The sequence below is a fragment of the Pseudorca crassidens genome, chromosome 8 (genome assembly GCF_039906515.1).
Source record: "Pseudorca crassidens isolate mPseCra1 chromosome 8, mPseCra1.hap1, whole genome shotgun sequence".
In the NCBI taxonomy this organism is placed as follows: domain Eukaryota; kingdom Metazoa; phylum Chordata; class Mammalia; order Artiodactyla; family Delphinidae; genus Pseudorca; species Pseudorca crassidens.
The window spans coordinates 100,233,366-100,254,961 of record NC_090303.1 but is presented as its reverse complement, the minus strand read 5'-3'; the positions used below and the strand labels follow the sequence as shown (position 1 = coordinate 100,254,961).

The 21,596-nt window shown below is 50.6% G+C and overlaps 1 protein-coding gene across 2 annotated transcripts; it reads right to left on the bottom strand.

Moving 5' to 3' along the window:
• Window positions 1-337: 337 nt before the first annotated feature.
• Window positions 338-21,479, bottom strand: ZNF783 (zinc finger protein 783). 2 transcript variants are annotated; one of them, XM_067747318.1, is made up of 7 exons: window positions 20,127-21,479; window positions 12,375-12,776; window positions 12,170-12,296; window positions 11,878-12,006; window positions 6,469-6,597; window positions 5,280-5,390; window positions 338-3,529 (listed from the first exon to the last, which is right to left on the bottom strand). In XM_067747318.1, the coding sequence occupies exons 2-7, from the start codon at window positions 12,600-12,602 to the stop codon at window positions 2,691-2,693; spliced, it is 1,563 nt and encodes a 520-aa protein (XP_067603419.1). In that variant the 5' UTR covers window positions 12,603-12,776; window positions 20,127-21,479; the 3' UTR covers window positions 338-2,690. The 2 variants fall into 2 exon arrangements, with proteins under 2 accessions (XP_067603419.1, XP_067603418.1); XM_067747317.1 differs by lacking the exon at window positions 20,127-21,479 and adding an exon at window positions 15,451-15,603.
• Between the last annotated feature and the right edge of the window lie 117 nt (window positions 21,480-21,596).

Below are 21,596 nucleotides of genomic sequence, written 5' to 3'. Positions count from 1 at the left end.
CCCGGGCTACGAGCTGGGCCCCACCCCGCCGCCCGGAGGCGGCTCCCCATTGGCCAGACCGGGAAGCTCCGCCCCCGCCCCTTGCGCGGGCGACCCCGGCAGCCCGGAGCCTGCCCCACATTGGCCGGCCCAGAGGCCCCGCCCCCGCGGCGTGCGCCAAGGCTCTGTGGGCGCGGGGCAGGGTTGGGCGCCAGCTCCGTGGGAGAGCCCGGCGCGAGGGCCGCTCTCAAGCGTGAATGCGGACCCGAGCTCGGCCGAGCAGCCCACCCGCGTGGCGGGCGGGGACTTTCCGCACCGCCGCAGACTCCCAGAGAGCAGGAACCAGGTCACGTGCACGTACAGAGTCCAACATATTTATTGAGCACTGATGGGGCCAAGGTTTCACCACCGTCACAGTTCTTAACGGGCCTTTTAACACCAGAACCCCAACTTTGCTTTACAAATGAGGAACCCGAGACCCAGAGCTGGGAGTGAGACTGGGGTCAGACCAGGCTCCAGCCTCCCAGGTCACGCAGCCTCCGCTGACTCATTTCAGTGCAAAGAATGTCCTTTGAACACCTAGTGAGTGCCAGGCAAACTCACAGGGCCTAGCCGGGAGCCCGGCACATTGAATGCTTTGGAAGAAGAGGAGCACCACTGCACAGTGATTACTGCTTCTGTTAAGAGTTTGCGTATTTACACAGGGCATTAAGCATTAGAAAAGCCTGGAAACTCTGAGCCCTGAGGCCTTCCAAGGAAACACCTGAGACTAGCTCTTGCAGCTGAGGGCTAAGCTCTCAGCAGCTTCACTAGCACCACATCCTGTCTGAGCACTTGCTGACAGCCCAGCCCTGACTGCGGGGCCCTGGCAAGAGCTGGGGGATACCAGAGCAGACAAGCAGGATCTATGGCAGGGGAGGGGGGCGCCTCTCCCAAGCCCAGAGGAGTTTGGCTGAGCAGTCACTGACGCGTATACTCTCGCCCCAGAGATGACAGCAATGTTTCCATCTGCCCCCAACCCTGTTCAGGACTTTAGGAGAGGTATGAGGGTCAGAGGGGGGCAAGAGGAAGTGGCACAGCCAGGGACCCAGGCACCTGGAAGCAGGCCTGAACACTGGACACTTCACATAGTGCCAGATAAATAAGACAACAATCAGAAGAGCTGAGGACCCATCACTCCAGCTTCAAAGTCACCCAGACCAAGGGCTGGTTTATAGGGAGCGCCCAAAGTGGTGTGACTGAAGAGGCACAAGAAGCTAGGTGCCACCGAGACTTCTCCATGAGGCGCGACACTAGAGCCCGAACCTCCACAGTTTGAACCTCACTGCTTTGGTGAGAATTTGTTCCACTGAGGTACAAAAGGCTCCAGGCGGATATAGCCCAAAGGGAAAGTCTTACCTCACTTTGCACCCGTGGGACCTTCCACTCACTCCAGAAAATAAAGGTCCTTCTTGAGTGATTCTGACTGGGAAGAGGGCTGGAAGATCAACATGAAAGAGAAAGGGGGCCCTGAACCTGAAAGGAAGGTCGAAATCAGGCTTCCTATTTGTCCCGCTGCCTCTAAATCTATTATGACCCTGACAACTCTAAGGTGAGGTAGGATGCACTGGGGTCATTACCACCTTCGACAGACAAGTAACACGAGGATGGAGGTGGTTAAAAGATTCACCTAGATCTCCTGGCCTAACTCTGCCATGAGCCCCAAGTTCTAAAAGACAACCCCCTCCTTTAACGTGACACATCAGGCCTGGCAACCCCACAGTCCACGTGGGCTGACCAGCCTCCCTCAGACCAGGATCTTCCTCTCGGGAGGAACTTCCTGGGCCCGCTCTGCACCTGACCTCCCCCACCCCCCAGGTGTCAGGTGGGGTCCAGTCCATGGAGCGTGCACACCCGTGAACACTGAGACCTTGGGGGAAATGTCATCCACTCCAGGCTGCAGTTCCCCGCTCTCAGCTGATTACCAAAGTCAATCATGAATGTGAACACCCACTGGGGAAAGGACCGGGAATACTGGGAATCAGTCTAGACCAACGAACACACACCTGGGAAGACACCTGGTTTCCAGGGCAGCAGCCAAGGCACCCCCATCAGCAGGCATTCCCAGGCTGGTCTGGACAGTCCCTCTGCCATCCCCACACACAAGGAGGTGGCAGAATAATCCCTGCCCCTCAGGAGTTCTCGGTCCCCTTTACAACCACACACAATACTTACAGAAGCACTTAGAAAATCTCCATTAAAAAAAGTTTCAAAATAACAGTAGAAAACTCAAATTTCCAGTGCCTATTCTTCAGGCTGTCTGTCCACTCTGCTGTTTCTCGTGTTGACAGAAGGCCAAGACCTCTGTGTATAAAATCAAACCCCAGGCTCTCCGTGTCTCGAACACCCCCTACTAGAAAGGCCATGGCCTCTGGTCCTGTTGCCTGTCCACAGTACCCGTCAAAGGCCCCCACCAAAGCTTGGCATCCCCTAAGCCTTAGTGGCCCCTGTGTAAGTCAGGAATGTAGAAAAAGCAGCAGAGTGACAAACTTAGGAAACTGAGGCATCTGACACGCATACACTCTGTCATCAAAAAGGCCACTGCTTCCCATGTAAAAAGATCTCTCCAAAGCCATCGCAGAAGGAGGAACCAGCATCAGGCACAAGTGGAAGGGCTCCGCCGGTGTTGAGGTGGTCCTGGAGCAGGGGGTGCCCCGCAGGCTCCTGCCCAGTCAGCCCTCCTCGGAGGGGCTGGGCCGTGCCAGCGGCGGGCTGCCCAGGCGGGCGGGGGGAGCCGGAACGTGCGGGCCGCCCTGGCCGCGCGCGTGCGTCTGCATGTGGACCGCCAGGTGGTGGTTGCGGTTGAAGGCGCGGCCGCACTCGGGGCACGGGTAGGGCCGCTCGCCCGTGTGGATGCGCTGGTGCCGGAAGAGGTCCGAGGGCCGGCGGAAGGCCTTGCCGCAGTAGGGGCAGGCGGGCCAGCCCTGGCTGTCGCCGGTGTGCAGGCGCTGGTGGAGCAGCAGGCTCTTCCGCTGCTGGAAGAAGCGCAGGCACTCGCTGCAGTGGTACACCTTGGCGGCCGCCGGCCTCCGCCCCACGAAGCAGCGGCGGCCCTCGGGCCCCTCTGGGAGCCAGCGGATGACGGGGCCGGGCACCACCACCTCCCCCGGCTCCAGCGCGGGCTGGGCACGTCCCCCGGCCCCGGAGGCCGAGCCGCCCTGGGCCTCCGCGCGCTGCTCCTCCTCCGCGTGGGTCCGTTGGTGAATGGTCAGGTTGATCTTCAGGCGGAAGCTCTGTCCGCAGTCAGGGCAGGGGAAGGCCCGCTCTCGCCGGCGGGGGAGGACGCGAGGCGGCTCGCCCCCCTTCCCCGGTGCCCCCGGTGGCAGAGGGTCCCCTGCCCGCACCCTGGGCGCTGCCCCCGAGTGAGGCCGGCCAGAACCCCCGGTCCTGCTCCTGGGCCCTTTGGGGAGTCTACACTCTGGCTGGTTCTGGGACTCCCCCAGGTAGAGCTGCTCAGGCATCATCTCGTCCTCAGATTGTGCTTCCGTCTTGATGACCATACCGCCACCACCTGGCAAACGGAGTCTGCGTTGATTTCAAGCGGACCACACCGCCGGCCCCCACCAGGGCCACAGACCCAGTCCTGGCCTCCCGGCGTGCTCCAGCCACACCAGCCCCGCCCCCACCCCCCCAGCCTTCCCCGGGCCCCTCTTCCTCCCAGCGCTCCCGGCCAGAGCAGGGAAACACTGCTGCAAACCCAGAAGCTGGGGTCAGGGGTCAGACCGGGGAGGCAGATGGGTGGGAAAATGAAAGGCAGACAAAGGAAGGCCTACGTCCTGTGCCCTGCGGCATGCTGACCATGCGGGACCCCCAAAGTTCTGACGACTTTAGTTCTGATCTGTGAATGACGATGAGCCCTGCGGGCCACCACTGCCCCCACACTAGGTAAGAGGCTTCGAGCCTGGAGGTGGTGGGTGACTTAGCCCCCCTCAGAGCTATGCAGCCAAGTAACAAGTCCACACCGAGCGTCCACCACCTGCCCTGACAGAAAGCGGGCACGAGTCCTGGGCTTCCCGGCTGGGCCTCAGTGTGGGTCACACTTGACTCTGAGGTGGGACTCAGGCAGTGACAGGTGGTCTCAGCAGCAGCTCCAGGGGTCCCTGTCGCTGAGGAGGCCGGTCCTGGCCGCAGAGCCCTGCCTGGAACCCGGCATTCTCCCACCTCCTCCAGCTGCTGGTCACCTCTGGTTTCCTCTGGAGCCAGCCAACCATCCCCCAGGATCCGGCAGCCTCGGCTGCTAGACTGCACAGTCTGCTCAACGGTGACAAGAGAACCCTGCCCGCTGCCTATTAGAATGAAAACTTACAGCCCTCATTAGGCAACTTCCAAGGTCCAAGACAAGAGTGATTTCTATTTTTGCTGAAGCCTGAGCTTAAACCACAAGCCGGGAGGCCACTGAGGAAGAGACCCCTTAACTGGTGACCCTCCAGGGCAGCACCCGACAGCAAGACCTTGGGTTCTCTGCTCACCGCTCACCCAGTAATCCTCACAAATTAACTCAGGGCAGAACTTTATTTCTATGTCAGAAATGACCCACTGTTTTTAATTTAGTCCTCCAGCTACAGAATCGTTAAGAGTCTAAGAATCCTGTAAACTTTGAGGTAAAACCTTGTTGCACTGAAGAGGCCCCCATGGTGGTCTTGGGCTTAGAAATTAGTGAGGGTCTCAGGCCCTCTTCTCTGTGAAGGCCAAGGCTCCCAGATCTCTTCATCTGCAGCCCATCTGCAGCCACACCACAACCCCAAGGCGGGCCCAGATCTCATGCTTGCCTCCCACCGAAGCAGGTACCAGAATGGAATGGGAGGACAGCTGGATCCCTTTCTATTGGGCCCAAATAGGCAATAATCGCTTTCTTTCTTCCTGCTTATCAGGAGGTAAGCCCGGTTTATAGAAAACACACAGACTCTAAGCAGGAAGAGCTAAATTTAAATCACAGGCCTCCAGACTCCAGCTGCAAGACGCGAGAGGCTGTGGGCTGGGCCACTTCACAGGGTGGCTGTGAGGAGGCCACACCTGGTGGCACACAGCTTGTTTTAAGCAGCACCTTTCCAGCCAGACCAGACCACGACGGGGGAGGAGCAGGACCATAGGTGATCTGGGTCCCCAGAGCCCCAGGGAAGTAATACTTGGGGGGTGAGGGAGGGAGCCCTCAAGAGGAAACCCCTTACCAGGTCCATCATGCAACCCCTACCCACTCCCAAAGGGCCCCCGAGTTCCTCCGAGGCTCTGCTGTGGCCACGGGGCCTCTTCCCTTCACTCACCTGGCCCCATGCCGGGCAGGATGTCCCTGGGAGGGGAGGTGGGTGACTCCCCATCTGAAGATTCTTCCTCCCGTTTAACCGAGGACAAAACGCTAGTGCTGGCTAGTGGTCCTGTGAGAGAGAGTCCCATGAGGGCCTTTCCCAACAGCAGGCTCCCACAGGGAGACCCAGCCATTCCCTAGCAGGTCCAGGACACGCTCAAGTGCCTGAGGCCCAGGAAGAGGGAGCGCTGGGTTCTGTCCCAAGGGTGGCAGGTGCCCCACCCCGCAGCCTCTGCTCAGAGGTGGGCGGAGACCGGGGAAGGCCACACCCCCAATTCCCATGCACGTGGTGCTAACAACTGGCCCCTCTGCATCTGGGGGTCACCCTGACGGGCCTCAAAAGGACAGAGGGTTTGGGGAGGCCCCAGGGCACAGCACCGGGTTTGCAACAGAGCAAAAGGACAATGAGAAGGTCCCAGTCCTCTTACACACTGGCTGGGAAGGATGGACACAGAGAGCGGGGATGGGGTGTCACCTCCAACTGCAGGGGCCCATATTCAGTGGGGAAGATGCACAGAAGTAACTGGATAGAAAGCAACCCAGAGACTGAACAGTCAGGCCGGCAGGAGGGGGACGCCAAGCCAGCACAGAGCAGTCTGGAGACAGAAAACGAGGCTCTGGGTTACCTGCCAAGTGCTATGCTAAATGCCCCCTGAATATACTCCATTTTTGTGACAGGATGGGCAAGAATTCCCTTTAAACAAAAGCAGAGAACACTGGAAGCGGTGACTGGAGCTTCACCGGTCTTCAGAAGAGGACACTCACTGAGGAGCACACATGCTGGCACTCTGCTAGGCATATGGCACGTACTGCCCCATTAATGGGATTGTCTTAAGAACCCTGAAGAGACCCAATGTCCCCCTCCTGTGCTCTTCCCCTCACTCCAGCCCGATCAGTGTACCTGGCCCCCAACATACCTAAGTAACCCATACCTTTGCTTAGACTGTTTCCTCCCGCTGAAAATACCCTGTGTTCCCAGCAAAATCTACCTCTAAGGCCCGTCTCAGGGACCCCTTTTCCAGGAAACCTGTCCAGCCTTGCCCAGCCTGGCCCAGCGCCCAGCCACCTCTCCCCGCCTCGAGCTGCAGCACTTATGCTCAGTACCGCTTGTCTGGTCCTGTTCACACGGCTGCCCAGCGCTCACTCACCGGTGCTCGTTTCGGGTGGGGTTGCTCTTGTTTCTGAGTCTTGCTGGTGCTTGGAGGCCTGACCTTCTTTTGGCTCCTTCTGGGCAGGGCTGACTGGGCTGGAGGTGTGCTCTGGGTATGGAGGAAGGCCTGGGGAATGCAAATCAGTGACACTACGGGCAACGCAGAGGTCTCCCAGGAGCCTCTGGGGAGTGGCTAAATGCAGTCACCTGGAGCATCAGGTCAAACACAGGGTATGATAATTCAGTGAGCTTTACTGATCGTCTAGTAACTAGAGTCTAGACTAAAGCCTCCATATCTGAGAAAAGGAAATGGTATATATAGCATGTTAAGTTATCCAATAGTACCACACAGGTCATGACACAGCAGGACCAAAGGTCTGGCTTTTTAAGGACTCCTGGCTCAGAACATTTCAACGGTAGTTCCCAATCCCAGGTCCTCCACCAGGCTGGTGTATAAAGATCTCCTGGGGAGCCCCCCCAAGATTCTTATCAGTTAGTTCTGGGTGGGCCTAGGAAGTATGCATTTTTAAAAAGCTTCCTAGGGGAGGGGGCTTCCCTGGTGGTGCAGTGGTTGAGAGTCCGCCTACCAATGCAGGGGACACGGATTCGAGGATTCGAGCCCTGGTCCGGGAGGATCCCACATGCCGCGGAGCAACTGGGCCTGTGCGCCACAACTACTGAACCTGCACTCCAAAGCCCACATGCCAACAGCCCGTGCTTGGCAACGAGAGAAGCCACTGCAGTGAGAGGCCTGCACACCACAACGAAGAGTAGCCCCACTCGCCACAACTGGAGAAGGCCCGCGTGCAGCAAAGAAGACCCAACGCAGCCAAAAATAAATAAATAAAATAAATTTATTTTTAAAAAAAAGCTTCCTACGGGAAAAGACATGAATATTTCACAGAATAAAAAATTAAAATGGCCATAAACAAACAAAGCTACACTGTTACCAAGGCCAGACAGACACTACAAGAAAACTACAGACCAATATCCCAATATGAACAAAATGCTAGCAAACCGAATTCAGCAGCATATTAAAAGGATCAAATATCATAACCAAGTGGAGTTTATTCCTGGAATGCAAGGATGGTTCTACATATGAAACTGGATCAATGGAATACACCACATTAAGAGAATGAAGGGGGGAAAAAACCCCACATGATCATCTCGGCTGATGCAGAAAAAACATTTGACAAAATTCAACACCCTTTTAAGAAAAAACTACTCAAAAAACTAAGAATACAAGGAAACTACCTCAGTATAATAAAAGCCTTAATAAAGGAAATTCTGACATGTGCTACAACATAGATGAACCTTGATGATACTGTGCTAAGTGAAATAAGCCAGCCACAAAAAGACAAACAGTGTACGATTCCACTTATATGAAGTACTTAGAGTACTCAAATTCAGGGAGACAGAAAGTAGAACTGTGGCTGCCAGGGACTGAGAAAGGGGGGGAGTGTTATTGTTTGATGGGTACAGAATTTCAGTAAAAGAATAAAAGAGATGAATGGTGGTGATGGTGGCACAGCATGGTAAATGTATTTAATATCACTGAACTGTATACTTAAAAACAGTTAATATGGTAAATTTTATGTTATATGTATTTGACTAAAATAAGAAAAAAAAATAAATTAGCTGTGCTAATACACAGCTCAATATAGATGAACCTTGAATACATTATGCTAAGTGAAAGAAGACAGACACCAAAGACAACATACTACGTGATTCCATTTACATGACATGTCCAGAATAGGCAAATCTACGGAGTCAGAAAGCAGATTTGTTGTTGCTTATGGCTGGGGGGCTGGGAACGGGGTCAGGGTGATAGCTGAAAGACACAGAGCTTGTTTTTGAGGTGACAAAAATGCTATAAAATTGACTGTGGTGTTGGCTGCACTTATCTATGAGTATGATAGAAAGCACTGAATTGTATACTTTAAATGAGTGAATTATTTCTAATAAATCTATTTTTTTAACTACACTGAAGTACTTACCTATTATGCAGACAGAAATCCGACAAGTCTGACCACATTCTCTAGTGGCAAGGCTGTGGGGAAAGAGGCCCTCTTTCACAATGCTGACGGGAATGTAAATGATACAACCCCTATGGAGGGGGATTTGGTGATAAATTCTTTAAAAATTGCATATTCATTTATCTTTGACCCAGCAGTCCAGATTCTGGACTGTATCCCAAAGATACACTGACAAAAATATGAACTGATTTATGCACAAGGTATTTCCTACAGCATTATTTATATCAGCAATATACTGGCTATTCCCCAAATAATCCATCAGTGAAGACTGGTTAAATAAACTATGGTATATCACACCATGGAACATTCCATATTCACACAAAAAATTAGGAAGCTCTCTACATACTGCTATGAGGTATTTCAAAGACAAATAGTATGGGGGAATACAAAGGTATCTATGTATTAGTGATATTTTCAAAAGGAAACACTGGAGTATAAATGAGAAGTTAATAAAAATGGTTATCTATAGGGAGAGGGAGGGGATAAGGGTGGAAATGAGACCTCCCTGAGTGTATCTTGTTAAATCATTTTGACTTTGCAACCATGTCTTACATGTTCAAAAAGTTAAATTAAATCATCATTAAAAAGAGCCATCACTAAAAACCTAAAATTAAGCAGGGGCTTCCCTGGTAGCACAGTGGTTACGAATCTGCCTGCAGGGGACACGGGTTCGAGCCCTGGTCCGGGAAGATCCCACATGCTGCAGAGCAACTAAACCTGTGTGTCACAACTACTGAAGCCCGTGTGCCTAGAGCCCGTGCTCCGCAACAAGAGAAGCTACCGTAATGAGAAACCCCTGCAATGAGAAGCCTGCGCACCGCGATGAAGAGTAGTCCCTGCTCGATGCAACTAGAGAAAGCCCGCACGCAGCAACAAAGACCCAACGCAGCCAAAAATAAGTAAATTAAATAAATAAATAAAAATAAATAAGTAAAATTAAGCAGAAACAAAAAAACTTAACTGTATATCAAGTTGGTGGCATAACCACATAGAGAAAATAATTATTTCAAGCGACTTTAAAAGGCATTATTTTGTCTATTAAGTCCTGAATGAAATATGCATTCAGATGACAAAAAGAGCTGCAAAGAAATCTCAAATTTCAATTAGAAGTGTAATTGTTAGTAGTAATACAGACTCAATTATTTGAAATTATTTCCAAATTATTATTATTCCAAATAAGATATTATAGGATAATGAAATATTAAGATTTGGATACAAAATGATACAAAGTAATGCAAATAAGTAATTATGCTAATATAGTGAGGAATTTAAGATGTCCATGTAAAAGTGACATACAAGTATAAAATCAAAGGACATTAAATTTGAATTCTAAATATCATTACGAACTCATGATTTTTTCTTCTCAAAAATACATATTTTCTGAGAAGGCCTAGAAGTAATGCCAAAAATTAGCAACTACTAGAACTCATACTGCAGTTTCAGAATACCATTCCTTATTGAAAGAAATAAAACTTCTTGGAGAAACTCTTATTCCAGGTCTGGGGAAGGAAACATACAAGATGAAACTAGAACATCTTACGGTGTCTGAACGCCATCAAAGTTACACCAAAACGACCTATAGGTCAACTTGAAGGGGCTCCCAAGAGCTAAAAATGGGACAACTTAAGCATGAAAATAATGGCTGCAAAGGACTGCATGTATAAAATACTCAACAATCTATGAAGTCATAATAATAATAAAAAAAAAAAAAGAAAGAAAAGCCCAAGTATTGGTCACCTTTGGAGGCGTCTAAGGAAGCAACTCTTCATTCTAAAAACTGATGAAGGGAAAGAATTAAGCACCTATCCTGCCTTTTCTGTACAGACTATATTTCAAGGTAACTAAAAGAGTTAGGGAAATTATTCTTTATAAAAGAATTTCAGGGCTTCCCTGGTGGCGCGGTGGTTGAGAGTCCACCTGCCGATGCAGGGGACGCGGGTTCGTGCCCCAGTCCGGGAAGATCCCACATGCCGCGGAGCGGCTGGGTCCGTAAGCCATGGCCGCTGAGTCTGTGCGTCCGGAGCCTGTGCTCCGCAACGGGAGAGGCCACAACAGTGAGAGGCCCGCGTACCAAAAAAAAAAAAAAAAAAAAAGAATTTCAGCTATTAGGTACAAAAGTAATGACCAAATTTCACCATTTTGCAACCCCTAATAAAATAATGAATCCAGGCAACAATTTTCAATGGCTAATAAAATCATTAGGTGAAAAGTTGACGGGGAACTTTATAACAGAAGGATAAGGCTCACAATCAGAAAAAGAAGGGCAATTGGGTAAGACCTGAAGCCATAGGCTCCTAGTAGAAAACACAGGCGGTAAGCTCTTTGACATCAGTCTTGGCAACGACTTTTTGGATTTGACACCAAAAGCAAATATAAACAAAAGAGAATACATCAAACTAAAAAGCTTCTGCACAGCAAAGGAAACCATCAACAAAGTGAAAATGCAACCTACTGAATGCGAGAAAATATTTGCAAGTCATACATCTGATAAGGGGTTAACTTCCAAAATATATAAAGAACACACACAACTCAACAGCAACAAAAATCCAATTACAAAATGGACAGAAGATCTGAATGGACATTCTTCCAAAGAAGACATACAGATGGGCAACTGGCACATGAAAAGATGCTCAACATCACTAACCATCAGGGAAATGCAAATCAAAACCACAATGAGATACCACCTCACATCTGTTAGAATGGCTATTATCAAAAAGACAAGAAATGACAAGGATGTGGAGAAAAGGGAACTCTTGTACCCTGTTGGTGGGAATGTAAAGTGGTGCAGCCACTATGGAAAACACTATAGGGGTTCCTCAAAAAACTAAAAATAGAACTACAATATGATCCAGCAATCCCACTTCCAGGTATTCTTTCAAAGAAAACAGAAACACTAACTCAAAAAGATATCTGCACCCTGATGCTCACGGCAGCACTATTTATATACAATAGCCAAGATATGGAAACAACTGAAGTGTCCACTGATCAATGAATGCATAAAGAAAATGTCACATATACATACAATGGAATATTATTCAGCCACAAAAAAGAATGAAATCTTGTCATTGGCGACAACCTTGACGACATTATGCTACGTGAAAGAAGAGAAAGACAAGCATTGTATGATCTCACTCATACGTGGAATCTATTAAAAACAAAGACACAAAAATGAGGTCATAGATACAGAGAACAGATTGGCGGTTGTCAGAGGTGAGGGGTGGAGGTAGGTGAAACAAGTGAAGGGGGCTAGGGCGCGGCCCACCCTGGGTTAAGGGCCTGCGCTCCGTCCTGGCCTCACGGCTCGGAAGCGCAGGAGGCTGGGGACATGAATGGACTGTCCCCAGCCACGCCTCCATCTTGCCCCCACTCACCAGCGCCCAGCCTCCTTGGGCGTGCTTCCTCTCTGTCACTCCCCTCCTCCCGGCCCCTCGGGCCTTCAGGGCAAGGCTCCTCTCCCCTCTCCATCCGGGTGAGGATATCCGGTTTGGAGATGGCATAATCTGCACACAGAACAGAGGCAGCTGGGTCAGGACTGCACACCCACCATGCAGTTGCCCACAGAGATGCAGAGACCCCCAGAGGAACAGAAGCCAAAGCCAAGACCCAGACCACAGGAGGCCCATCTGTGCACCGAGGCCCAGGGTGCCACCTACACAGCCTTACCCAGGGAGACCAGCGTCTCGTAGTTGCCCCGCATCACGTGCTTGTACAGCTCCTTCTGCCACTCATCCAGTTTGCCCCACTCTGGCTCAGAGAAATACACGGCCACATCATCAAAGGTCACGGGCACCTGGAACCACAGTGTCACGCACGCTCACCCGCACGCTGACGGGCACGGGCTGTCCCACCCCCGGCGCCCAGGGCTTACCTTGGGGGCCTCGCCCTTGCTGCCCGGGGGCAGCCGCAGGATCCAGAAGTTCCTGTTCCTCAGCAGGTTCTCCACGTTCTCCAGCCGCCTCTGCAGCAGCCCGTACTCCTGCAGCAGGGTCCCCAGCACTGCCCACTTGCCCTCCAGCTGGTTCCCCAACTCCACGGCCGTCTTCTCGCAGTCGGCCAGCTTCTTCTCAGCCTTCCCTGTCCGCCCCTCCAGAGTCATCAGGCGGGCCAGGCAGGAATCCACCTTCTTCTCCAACGCCTGGATGGCGGCCACCACCGTCCACAGCGTGATCTCCGTGGAGTAGAGGTATGAGCTCTTCTCAGCAGCCAGCTGGGGTGATGGAGAAGGCGTCAAAGGCCTTTCATCCCCTATTTGCCTGTCCCTCTCTGGAGCCTGTCCACAAGAGAAAAGAGAGATGTTATCAGAATTATCCAGTCAAAATGTCCATCTCTAAAAGAAACCTCAGAATGGCACCTGCCCAGGTGAAGCCCCATCTGGGATCCTGAGGACCAGTCAGGCAGCCAGGGATGGGGAGGGGGGACATCCAGCCTCTAGGACAGGAAACACTGGCTGGACCAGGGTGTTAGCAAGTGGGAACAGGAGGAAAGGCATGGCCAAAGCAGGAAAGCATCTGTGGCCTCACACAGGTGACTTCCTTTCCGGGTCTCAGTCTCCTCCTCCGAAACTCAGAAGCTCTGCAGTCAAACAACCAGAGTGCAGCTGGCAGCTCCACTGCTCACGAGCTGGCTGACTTTGGCAAGGTTTGTTAAGCACTTCAACTTCAATCCCACATCTATAAAATGGGGGTAATAACAGTGCCTACATGATAGGATTGTGAGAATTGATGGTACAATCTTTGTAAATAGCACATGGCAAATACTCAATAAATGTGAGCCCTGTGTTGTTGATCACGAGGGGGATGATGACGATGGTGGCTCTGGCTCAGGGATGCAGCAGTTCATATGGCCTTTGTCCTCCACCTCTTTCATTACAATGTCCTTCAGCATCTCGGAAAAGAGCTCCTGCAGTGCCTCAGCTTACCTTGGTGCCTGATGACAAAGTCTCAGTCCCAGTTCATCTCGCTGAAAGCTTTGTTGGAAAGGTGAATTGACACTTCATCCCTTCACTGCACTCATCCTCATGGTCAAATCACCATGAAGTCCTATCCGTGTAACTTCTGAAACTATCTCAAATCCATCCTCTTTTCTCCTTCTCTGCCGTGACTAGTCAAAATCCCAATCATCTTTCCCCCAAACCACTGCAATCCTGCCCAGCTGGTTTCCCCAGTTCGCCCTTCTTCCCCCACAATACACTTTCCACAGGGTGATCAGTAATCTTTTAAATACACAGACTAGATCATTTTAGTCCCCGATCAACAGCTTCCCGTGTACCCAGAATAAAACCTAAACTTCGTATCGTATCCCAGCCTACCTCCCTGAGCTTATATCCTCCTGGCTATCAACTACACTCCAGCTACCCTGGTCTCCTTGGATTCCTATGATGCACCCAGCTCTCTCTTCCACCTTTCTGTTAGCTCTTCCCACACCTCTCTGTACGCCTGGCTCCCTCTCGTATAAGACTCCAGCTTAAACACTGCCTCAAAGAGACCTTCGCCGATGGACACATCTAACATAGGCCCCCTGCTAGTCCCTTCCTTCACAGCACTAATAATCTATGATCGTGCCATGTGTATGCCTGTGTTATGGTGTGCTTCGCCCATGAGAACATAAGCTCCATGACGACGTAAGTTTCTAAAAGACTGCCTCATTCATAGAAGACGCTCAATAAATACCTACTGAATGAGCGACTGACTAAACAATTAAACAACACATTCATCCAATAACAATTACTGAACATCTGTCATAGTAAACGAGCAATGGGGATGCAGAAAAAAATATGTGGTTCTTCCTTCTCCTGGAGAAAAGTTTTGTACAAAAATAGTCATAATAAATTAAATAACAGTGTGATACAATGGGCTATCGAAAGTTGAGGGCAAATCTGTCCTGTTTGAGGAGTTTTTTGGGATCTCATGTGCTACACAAGACAGCAGAGGAAAAGGGGCGGGTGGATAAGAATGGTCAGAAAGAGTACTGAGAAAGTGGCCCTGGGCTAAGTGGGAGCTGAAAAGGTCACTTGTCCCCCTACAGAAGGGCCTTCCTGGGGGCCATAAACGCCAAGAACTCCCATCCTCTTCTGCCTCGCACTCAGAGGACCCTTAAAAAAGCACACACCAAACTCACTAGTTAAAGAGGAGAGAAAAGTTCCTCCTTAAAAATCATCCACAATAATCAGCATCCAGAAAGATCACAGCTTCAAACATTTTATTAAGATGTATTAATAATAGTAGATACCGTTTATTGAGCTCTTTACAAATGTTTTTCGAGTATGTCAAAAAAGGACAGATTATTTTCTCCGAATTGGACACACTGCACATTATCAGCCAACATTGTAACATCTGCTAAACTAATCTTAAAAACAAAAACAAAAACACGAAAAACAACAACAAAAGCACCACACCTACAATCCCGTCAGTAAACAGCACTCAACACCTCTTAGGTGTCAGAAGAACACTTGGGCACCTTAATGGGGGTGTAACTCCGGAGCCCCTGGTGGGCGTCAGGCTCTGGCCTCTACTAGGTGGGCGACTTCAGACCGCTCCCCGCCCCGAGCCCCAGACTTCGGTCGTCAGAACCGAATGGGGCCGGCGCCCCTGCCCCCCTGCCTGCCTCCGGGGCCGCCGGACCTCCAGTGAGACAATGGACGGGGCGGGGAAACAGCCATTCGGTTCAAAGACGAGGGCTTGTCATCTTAAGTGTAACTAGAAAGCCCGGCCTGTCCCCCGACGTCGGGGCCGTCCGCCCGCCGCGCCCGGCCTCGCGTTTGGGCCGCCCGGCCGCTCGGACGAGGCGGACGAGGGCGGCCAGGCGGCACGAGAGGGCCCGAAGCGCGGGCCTGGACGGAGGCGGCGCGCGGGCCTCTCGGGCCGCCCGACCGAGACCCGCGCGGGCCCACGCGGCGGTGGAGTCGGCGGCCTGGCCGGGCTGGGCGTCCGCGCGGGGGCGCTTACCGGGGCAGGCGCCTCTTCGGCCATGGCTGCCCGCGTCCTTCTCTGGGCGGCTCTCCTCAGGCCCGGTTTGTCGGGCCCGGCGCGGCGCTGCGCGGCGCGGCGGCGGAGGCGGAGCTGAGCCGCCCAGCCTCGGAGCTCCTGCCGGGCGGCCGCGAGCTGCGTCCGAGCCACGTGCCCCGCCGGCCCTTTAAACAAGAGCTGCGCTCGCGGCCCTGCCCGAGGGCGCGCACAGCGCCCCCTGCAGCCCGAAGGACCGCACGCCTGCGGCCCGCGGCCTTCTGCGCCCACCCGCCCCGGCGGCCGCGGGGGTCTCCCGGGGGGAGCGGGGTGCCCGCCCCCTCCTGGGCCGCGGTAGTCGACGCCGGGCCTCACGCGCCGCGGAGCCCTCCAGACGGGCTCCCTTCGGGCGGAGGCGACCCTCGTGCCTGGGCCGAGCTGCGCGGGCCACGCGCAGGGCCGGCACGGTGGGACCCTAACCCCGCTCCGGGGTGCTGGGGCAATCCAGTCAGGGAGCTAATAAAGGAAACGCGCAGGAAACTTCGAAGCTTTGGGGGAAGGTCCGTCATTGCCGGGTAATCTCAAGTGTATGCACTTGATTTGCCGTTTGAACACCTCTAATGGACCCAAAGTGACTATACATTTTGCCCGGGAAAAGCCAGGGGGGTGGGAGGGATCAATAAGGGTTTTTAAACTTTATTAGTTTTCCAGAACAAATAGAAAGACCTCAGGAAAATTTTATTTCCTTAAAAAAAAAAAAAAAAGCCCCACCTCCCTCCCCAAACCTCCCTTTGGGGACCCTGGGTCTCCTCGTCCTTCCCTGGGGCCCACCTTCCCAGCAGACACGCGACTCGAGCATCCTCCGCAGAGTGCCCTGAAGCCCTCTTTGCCACGCCCAGTCTTCACTTGCGCATCAGCCACCAGCTGGGGATCCTCTGCAGCAAGAGTAAATCCATCACTAGTTCAGGCCCTGAGGCATCTTGAATAAACGACTCAATCTAGGACCTATTTTCCTCATCTGCAACCCACCGAGCCTTGCTCTGGAAAACCTGTTAATCTCTGAATATAAAGTAAAATATGCTGCATGCCATTTAACTTTTATTTTCTATCTTTTCTGCATTTCCCAATCACCTCACTCTTTGTCCAACAAGCCCGGAAATTCTTCCCACTAGAAATTACTCTGCAGTTTTGTTTCTTTGTGTGTATGCTTTGTTTTTGTTTCTTTTCTTAGTATTTTTCTCTTGGGAGGGAGGGAGAAAATGATTTGCCCATGTATTTGATCCAAGCAAAAGTGTGGTCAATCAATATAATAAGAACATAAGTAAATTGATACCTTCTCCAAGTAAGGTGCACCGGTAGAATTTGGGGCAAGGTTAGGAAGTGTTACTTTAAGGTAACAAGAAGTCAAATCAATATATGGCATTGTTTATTGTGGAAATCCTTGTTGAAGTAACCTGACCTTAAGACAGTTTGCAAACTTGTGCTGAAGACAGGAAGAGCATCCCTCAGTTCTCAGCAGGGGTAAGACCAATATATTAAGGATTATACATTTCTTATAAATTGATAAGTTGTGATCTCATAAAGTAAGAGTTAATGTCCAAGGCAAACAGAAAGAGTCCGGAAAATGGATTGGAGAGGAAGATGCTAGTATTAAACAAGCTTTGTTCAGGGAAGAGTGCTCTAATTTTTGACAGCTGGTCTGCGTTTTTTAGAAGAGTTTCTGTAAGTCAGTATTCAAACTTCAGTGTGCATCATGCTCTCCTGGAGTGCTTGTTAAAATGCAGACTGTTGGGCACTGGTCTCAGAGTTTCTAGGCCTGCGGCTGGAGTGGGTAGGAGTCCAGAATTTCATTTCTAACTAGTTGCCATGAAATGCTGCTTCTACTGGTTGAATGATCACACTGCCCTGTGCATTAGCTCCCAGAGCTGCCTCTCATTCCCACGCTCTGACTTTATAAATATACTGAACAAAAAATACAGAAACTTGACACCATAATGTGGTTTCCACAGCAGACCAGCCTGGGTGTCAGGCCAGGTGTAGCTGTAATATAAATTAAAATTCCTTGCATCCTTCGTTATTAATCTGTCTCCTGTGGATCTGCTCTTTTTTAGATCAGGTCTCCAGGGCCTGAACACCTCTGGGTGAGTTGACAACACTGGATTTCCAAAGTAGAGGCACAGACCCTGCAGGGACAGGGGTGACTCCACCCAGGTGCAGCCCACTCTGAGACAGTTGGCCATCGGCCTGTGCTGCAGAGGGTGGGCTGGTCAGGTGAGGGCCACTAAAACAACACCTTAGGGTCACGTAGGGTTGGGGGGTGGTCAAGATACTCATGTGCTAGTGCCCTCAGCCAGGAGATGGGGCAGCTCAGAGAGAATTCCCGTGGCCCCCTCACCCTACCTTTAGATTAGAAAGTGGACCCACCCAGAATTGTAAAGTGGTAGGAGGGGAAGTATTAGAAGAGGGAGACCAGAAGTATAACCAAATCCCCCTTCCTCCACGAAGCCCTCCCTAGTTCAGACAGCACTGAGCTCCCTATCCTGTGAATTCCTGTTATACCTGTTCATTCAGTAAACGTGCTGTGACCATCTATGTGGGAAGCCCCCATGCTCAGAGCTGTGGAATCTGGATACGATTAAGACCTGGTCCCTGCCTTCAAAGAGCATCGCCTCCTGTTGACTCCACCTCGGTGACCTTGTCCATCACTCTCTTCGCGCTGAAGCGGCACCCAGTCAGATCCTCACTGGCTCTCGCTGTTCTCACTCAAAAACCTTCTAACATATCCCCCACCCCGGCAACAACAAAAGCATGCTGTACCTCTTCTTAGGTTAATAGTCCCAAATCGCAGTTAGATTCAGGTCACCCTTTTGCTCAAACTCTCAGCTCCCCATTACTAACTCAATACAATCCAAACTCCTTAGTCTGACCCCAACCTCTCTTTCCAACCACGTCCCCCTACTCCCCTCCTCCCACCCCACCCTCCAGACAAGTCGAATGAATTGGTGTTTATTGGTACATGCCCCATAAGGTCTAGTTTGGTCATGTCTCTCCTTTTTAGAATGTCCGTCATCTCATCCTTAAAGGTCCAGCTCAAATGTCATCTCTCATAAAGCCTTTCCCAATGTCCTGCAACTTGAATGTAATTGTTCTCTTACAGAATTTTAGCTTCATTTTCTATCTTCTATTAAAGTCCCTTGACAGCCTGTGAGCCCAAGAACAAAATCTGATTTAACCTTTTATCCCTCCCTCTGTAGACTCTGCACATGGAGGCTACTCAGATATTCAGGGGTGAACATCTAAGGTATGCAAAGGTACAGTACAAGAAGGGAACAGATTTCCACCCCACTGTTCACAGCAGTATTATTTACAATTGTCAAGATATGGAAGCAACCTAAGCGTCCATCAACAGATGAATGGATAAAGATGTGGTACGTATATACAATGGAATACTACTCGGTCATAAAAAAGAATGGAATTTTGCCATTTGCAACAACATGGATGGACGTGGAGAGTATTATGCAAGTGAAATAAGTCAGACAGAGAAAGACAAATACTGTATGATATCACTTATATGTGGAATCTAAAAATACAACAAACCAGTGAATGTAACAAAAAAGAAATAGACTCACAGATATAGAGAACAAATTAGTGGTTACCAATGGGGACAGGGAAGGGGGCAGGGACAGCACAGGGGTAGGGGATTGAGAGGTACAAACTATTAGGCATAAAATAAGCTACAAGGATATACTGTACAGCACAGGGAATATAGCCAGTATTTTATAACTATAAATGGAGTATAACCTTTAAAAACTGTGAATCACTATACTGGACACCTGTAACTTACATGTTGTACATCAACTATACTTCAATTAAAAATAATTTTTTTTAAAGGAAATGTATTTTGATCGAATGTAAACTCAGCTAGGGCAAAGACTGTTTTTCTGTACACTGACATACCCCAAGTATTTAAAACAGTACCTAAATAATAGGTGCTCAACATATATTTGTTGAATAAAAGAAATGAACAAGGGAAGCTTCCACAAAAGGGGGCCTACGAACTGAGTAGTGAAAAATAAATAGTACTTGGTTCACAGAGAAGGGCATTCCCCGGAGAGGGAAAGCCTGAGCTGAATTCAGTCGTGGGAAAGTACGGCTTATTGACTAAGTGACGGGAATCCCACTGTGGCAGCAGGAGAGAGAATTTAGTGTGAGAAGCGAACAAACCCAGAGCAGGTTAGGTTGTCCAAGTCTTGAATCTACACTTAAAAGCTTGCTCTTCGGGCTTCCCTGGTGGCGCAGTGGTTGAGAGTCCGCCTGCCGATGCAGGGGACACGGGTTCGTGCCCCGGTCTGGGAAGATCCCACGTGCCGCGGAGCGGCTGGGCCCGTGAGCCATGGCCGCTGAGCCCGTGAGCCATGGCCGCTGAGCCTGCGCGTCCAGAGCCTGTGCTCCGCAACGGGAGAGGCCACAACAGTGAGAGGCCCACATACCGCAAAAAAAAAAAAAAAAAAAGCTTGCTCTTCATCAGTAGCGTCAGTGCACTGCAAGGCTTTGAGGAAAGCCCATGTCCAATCTGTGTTCCAGGACAATAACCCTGGTAGCAAAAAGGACGTGATTAAGGGTAGGAGACCAGTTAGGTTACTGAGTGAAAAGTAGGTGGGCGATGATTAGGCCCTTACCTGGTGGAATAGGAAGGAGAAGATTGGACAGATGAGTCTCTGATGTTTGGCATTTCACTCTTCACTATATGCTGATTTAATCTAACTTGATCATCCCTGTCCTTCAGGCAGTTGCACAGTCTGTTTCCTTCTCATCACCCAGCAGAGCAGACTTTCAATGAAGGACAGTTGAAGCAGGCCAAGATTTTTTGTATCACTTAAAACAGTGTATTCTGTGTGCAGAGCATGACCTGGAGATCCTGTTAAAATGCAGATTCTGATTCAGTGAGTCTCAGAGCCTGCCCTTCTACCAAGCTCCCAGGGGGTGCCAATGCTTCTGGTGCAGAGACCACACTTTGGGTAACAAGGACTTAGAATCCAACCCAGACACGAGGTCCTTAATCGTGGTCAGCCAGAAGCAACAGAGCCTGTGGTGGAGTGTGTGAGCACTGAAGCAAGATGGCCTGGTTCACAGCCACCTCTGCTTCTGCATCACCTTTCAGGTCTCTTCCCGCATCTCACGTGGGAAATGGGGTAATAATTGTACCCACCACATAGGGTCTTGTGAGGATTAAGTTCACTTTTATGTGAAGAACTTAGAACAGTGACTAGCACATGAGTGCTCAGCAAACATTAGCCATTATCACACTAGTCTGACGGATTAAGACAATCATTTCCCTGCCTCAAGAACCACCTAACTTTGCTGGAGAAATAGGAGCCTATCTTGTACTTTTTCTCCCCATGATGCGAGGCAAAGGCTGGTCACATTAAAGCACTCACTGGGAGGTAAGAATCGTCAAGGATGGGATGGGGGTATCTCTAATGCAAAAACCCGCAGGCAGGAGACTGGAGAAGGGATTTAGGAGAGACGCTCCAGACGTTTTCCTCCATACAATGAAGCTGAGCACCTCTCACGGCGCTGCCCTACGACAGCTTCCCTCCACATTCCGTTTCTACACCAAGATAATCCCTTACCTTACAGCGACCAAGCTCATTTTTATCTATTTATTTAGTTTCTTCTCAACCCCATATCCCACTCATTCCTCCCATGGGCAACCATAACGCCTGTATGTAACTTTTCGCTTCTATGTGTTCTTACAAAGTGATTTGTTTTGTGTACATGTTTTTAATTTACAGCAATGGTATTGTGTTATAGATCTCATTCAACTTCTTACATTTGCCACTCAGCACCATGTTTAAGATGGACCCACACGGCCACATGTGTAGCTAAGCCAATACCCCTAAGTGCTCCCCAGGACTCCTGGTGTACCCACCGTGTCTCACCTGCCCTCTCTACCTCCCAACGTTCAGATGCTCAGACTGCCTGCAGCCCTCGGCCACCACAGGTGTTGGTGAGTATTCCCATACACGCCTCTTCTCATCTCCCTAGGTTTAAGGAAGGATGCAGGTCAGGCTATGCCATCAGGTCTCTGGCACTGCTCCAGGTCAGGCACCGCCTCCATCTTGGCCCCAGGAGGGTATTCTTGACAA

What these genes read in the sequence shown, in the direction of transcription:
- ZNF783 (XM_067747317.1), bottom strand. Translation starts at nt 15,474, where the DNA reads ATGGCCGAAGAGGCGCCTGCCCCG. An exon ending in CGAGACGCTGGTCTCCCTGG is followed by an intron (nt 12,007 to 12,169) that starts GTAAGGCTGTGT and finishes TTCTGTGTGCAG; the next exon opens with ATTATGCCATCTCCAAACCG. An exon ending in CCTGCCCGGCATGGGGCCAG is followed by an intron (nt 3,530 to 5,279) that starts GTGAGTGAAGGG and finishes TCCGTTTGCCAG; the next exon opens with GTGGTGGCGGTATGGTCATC.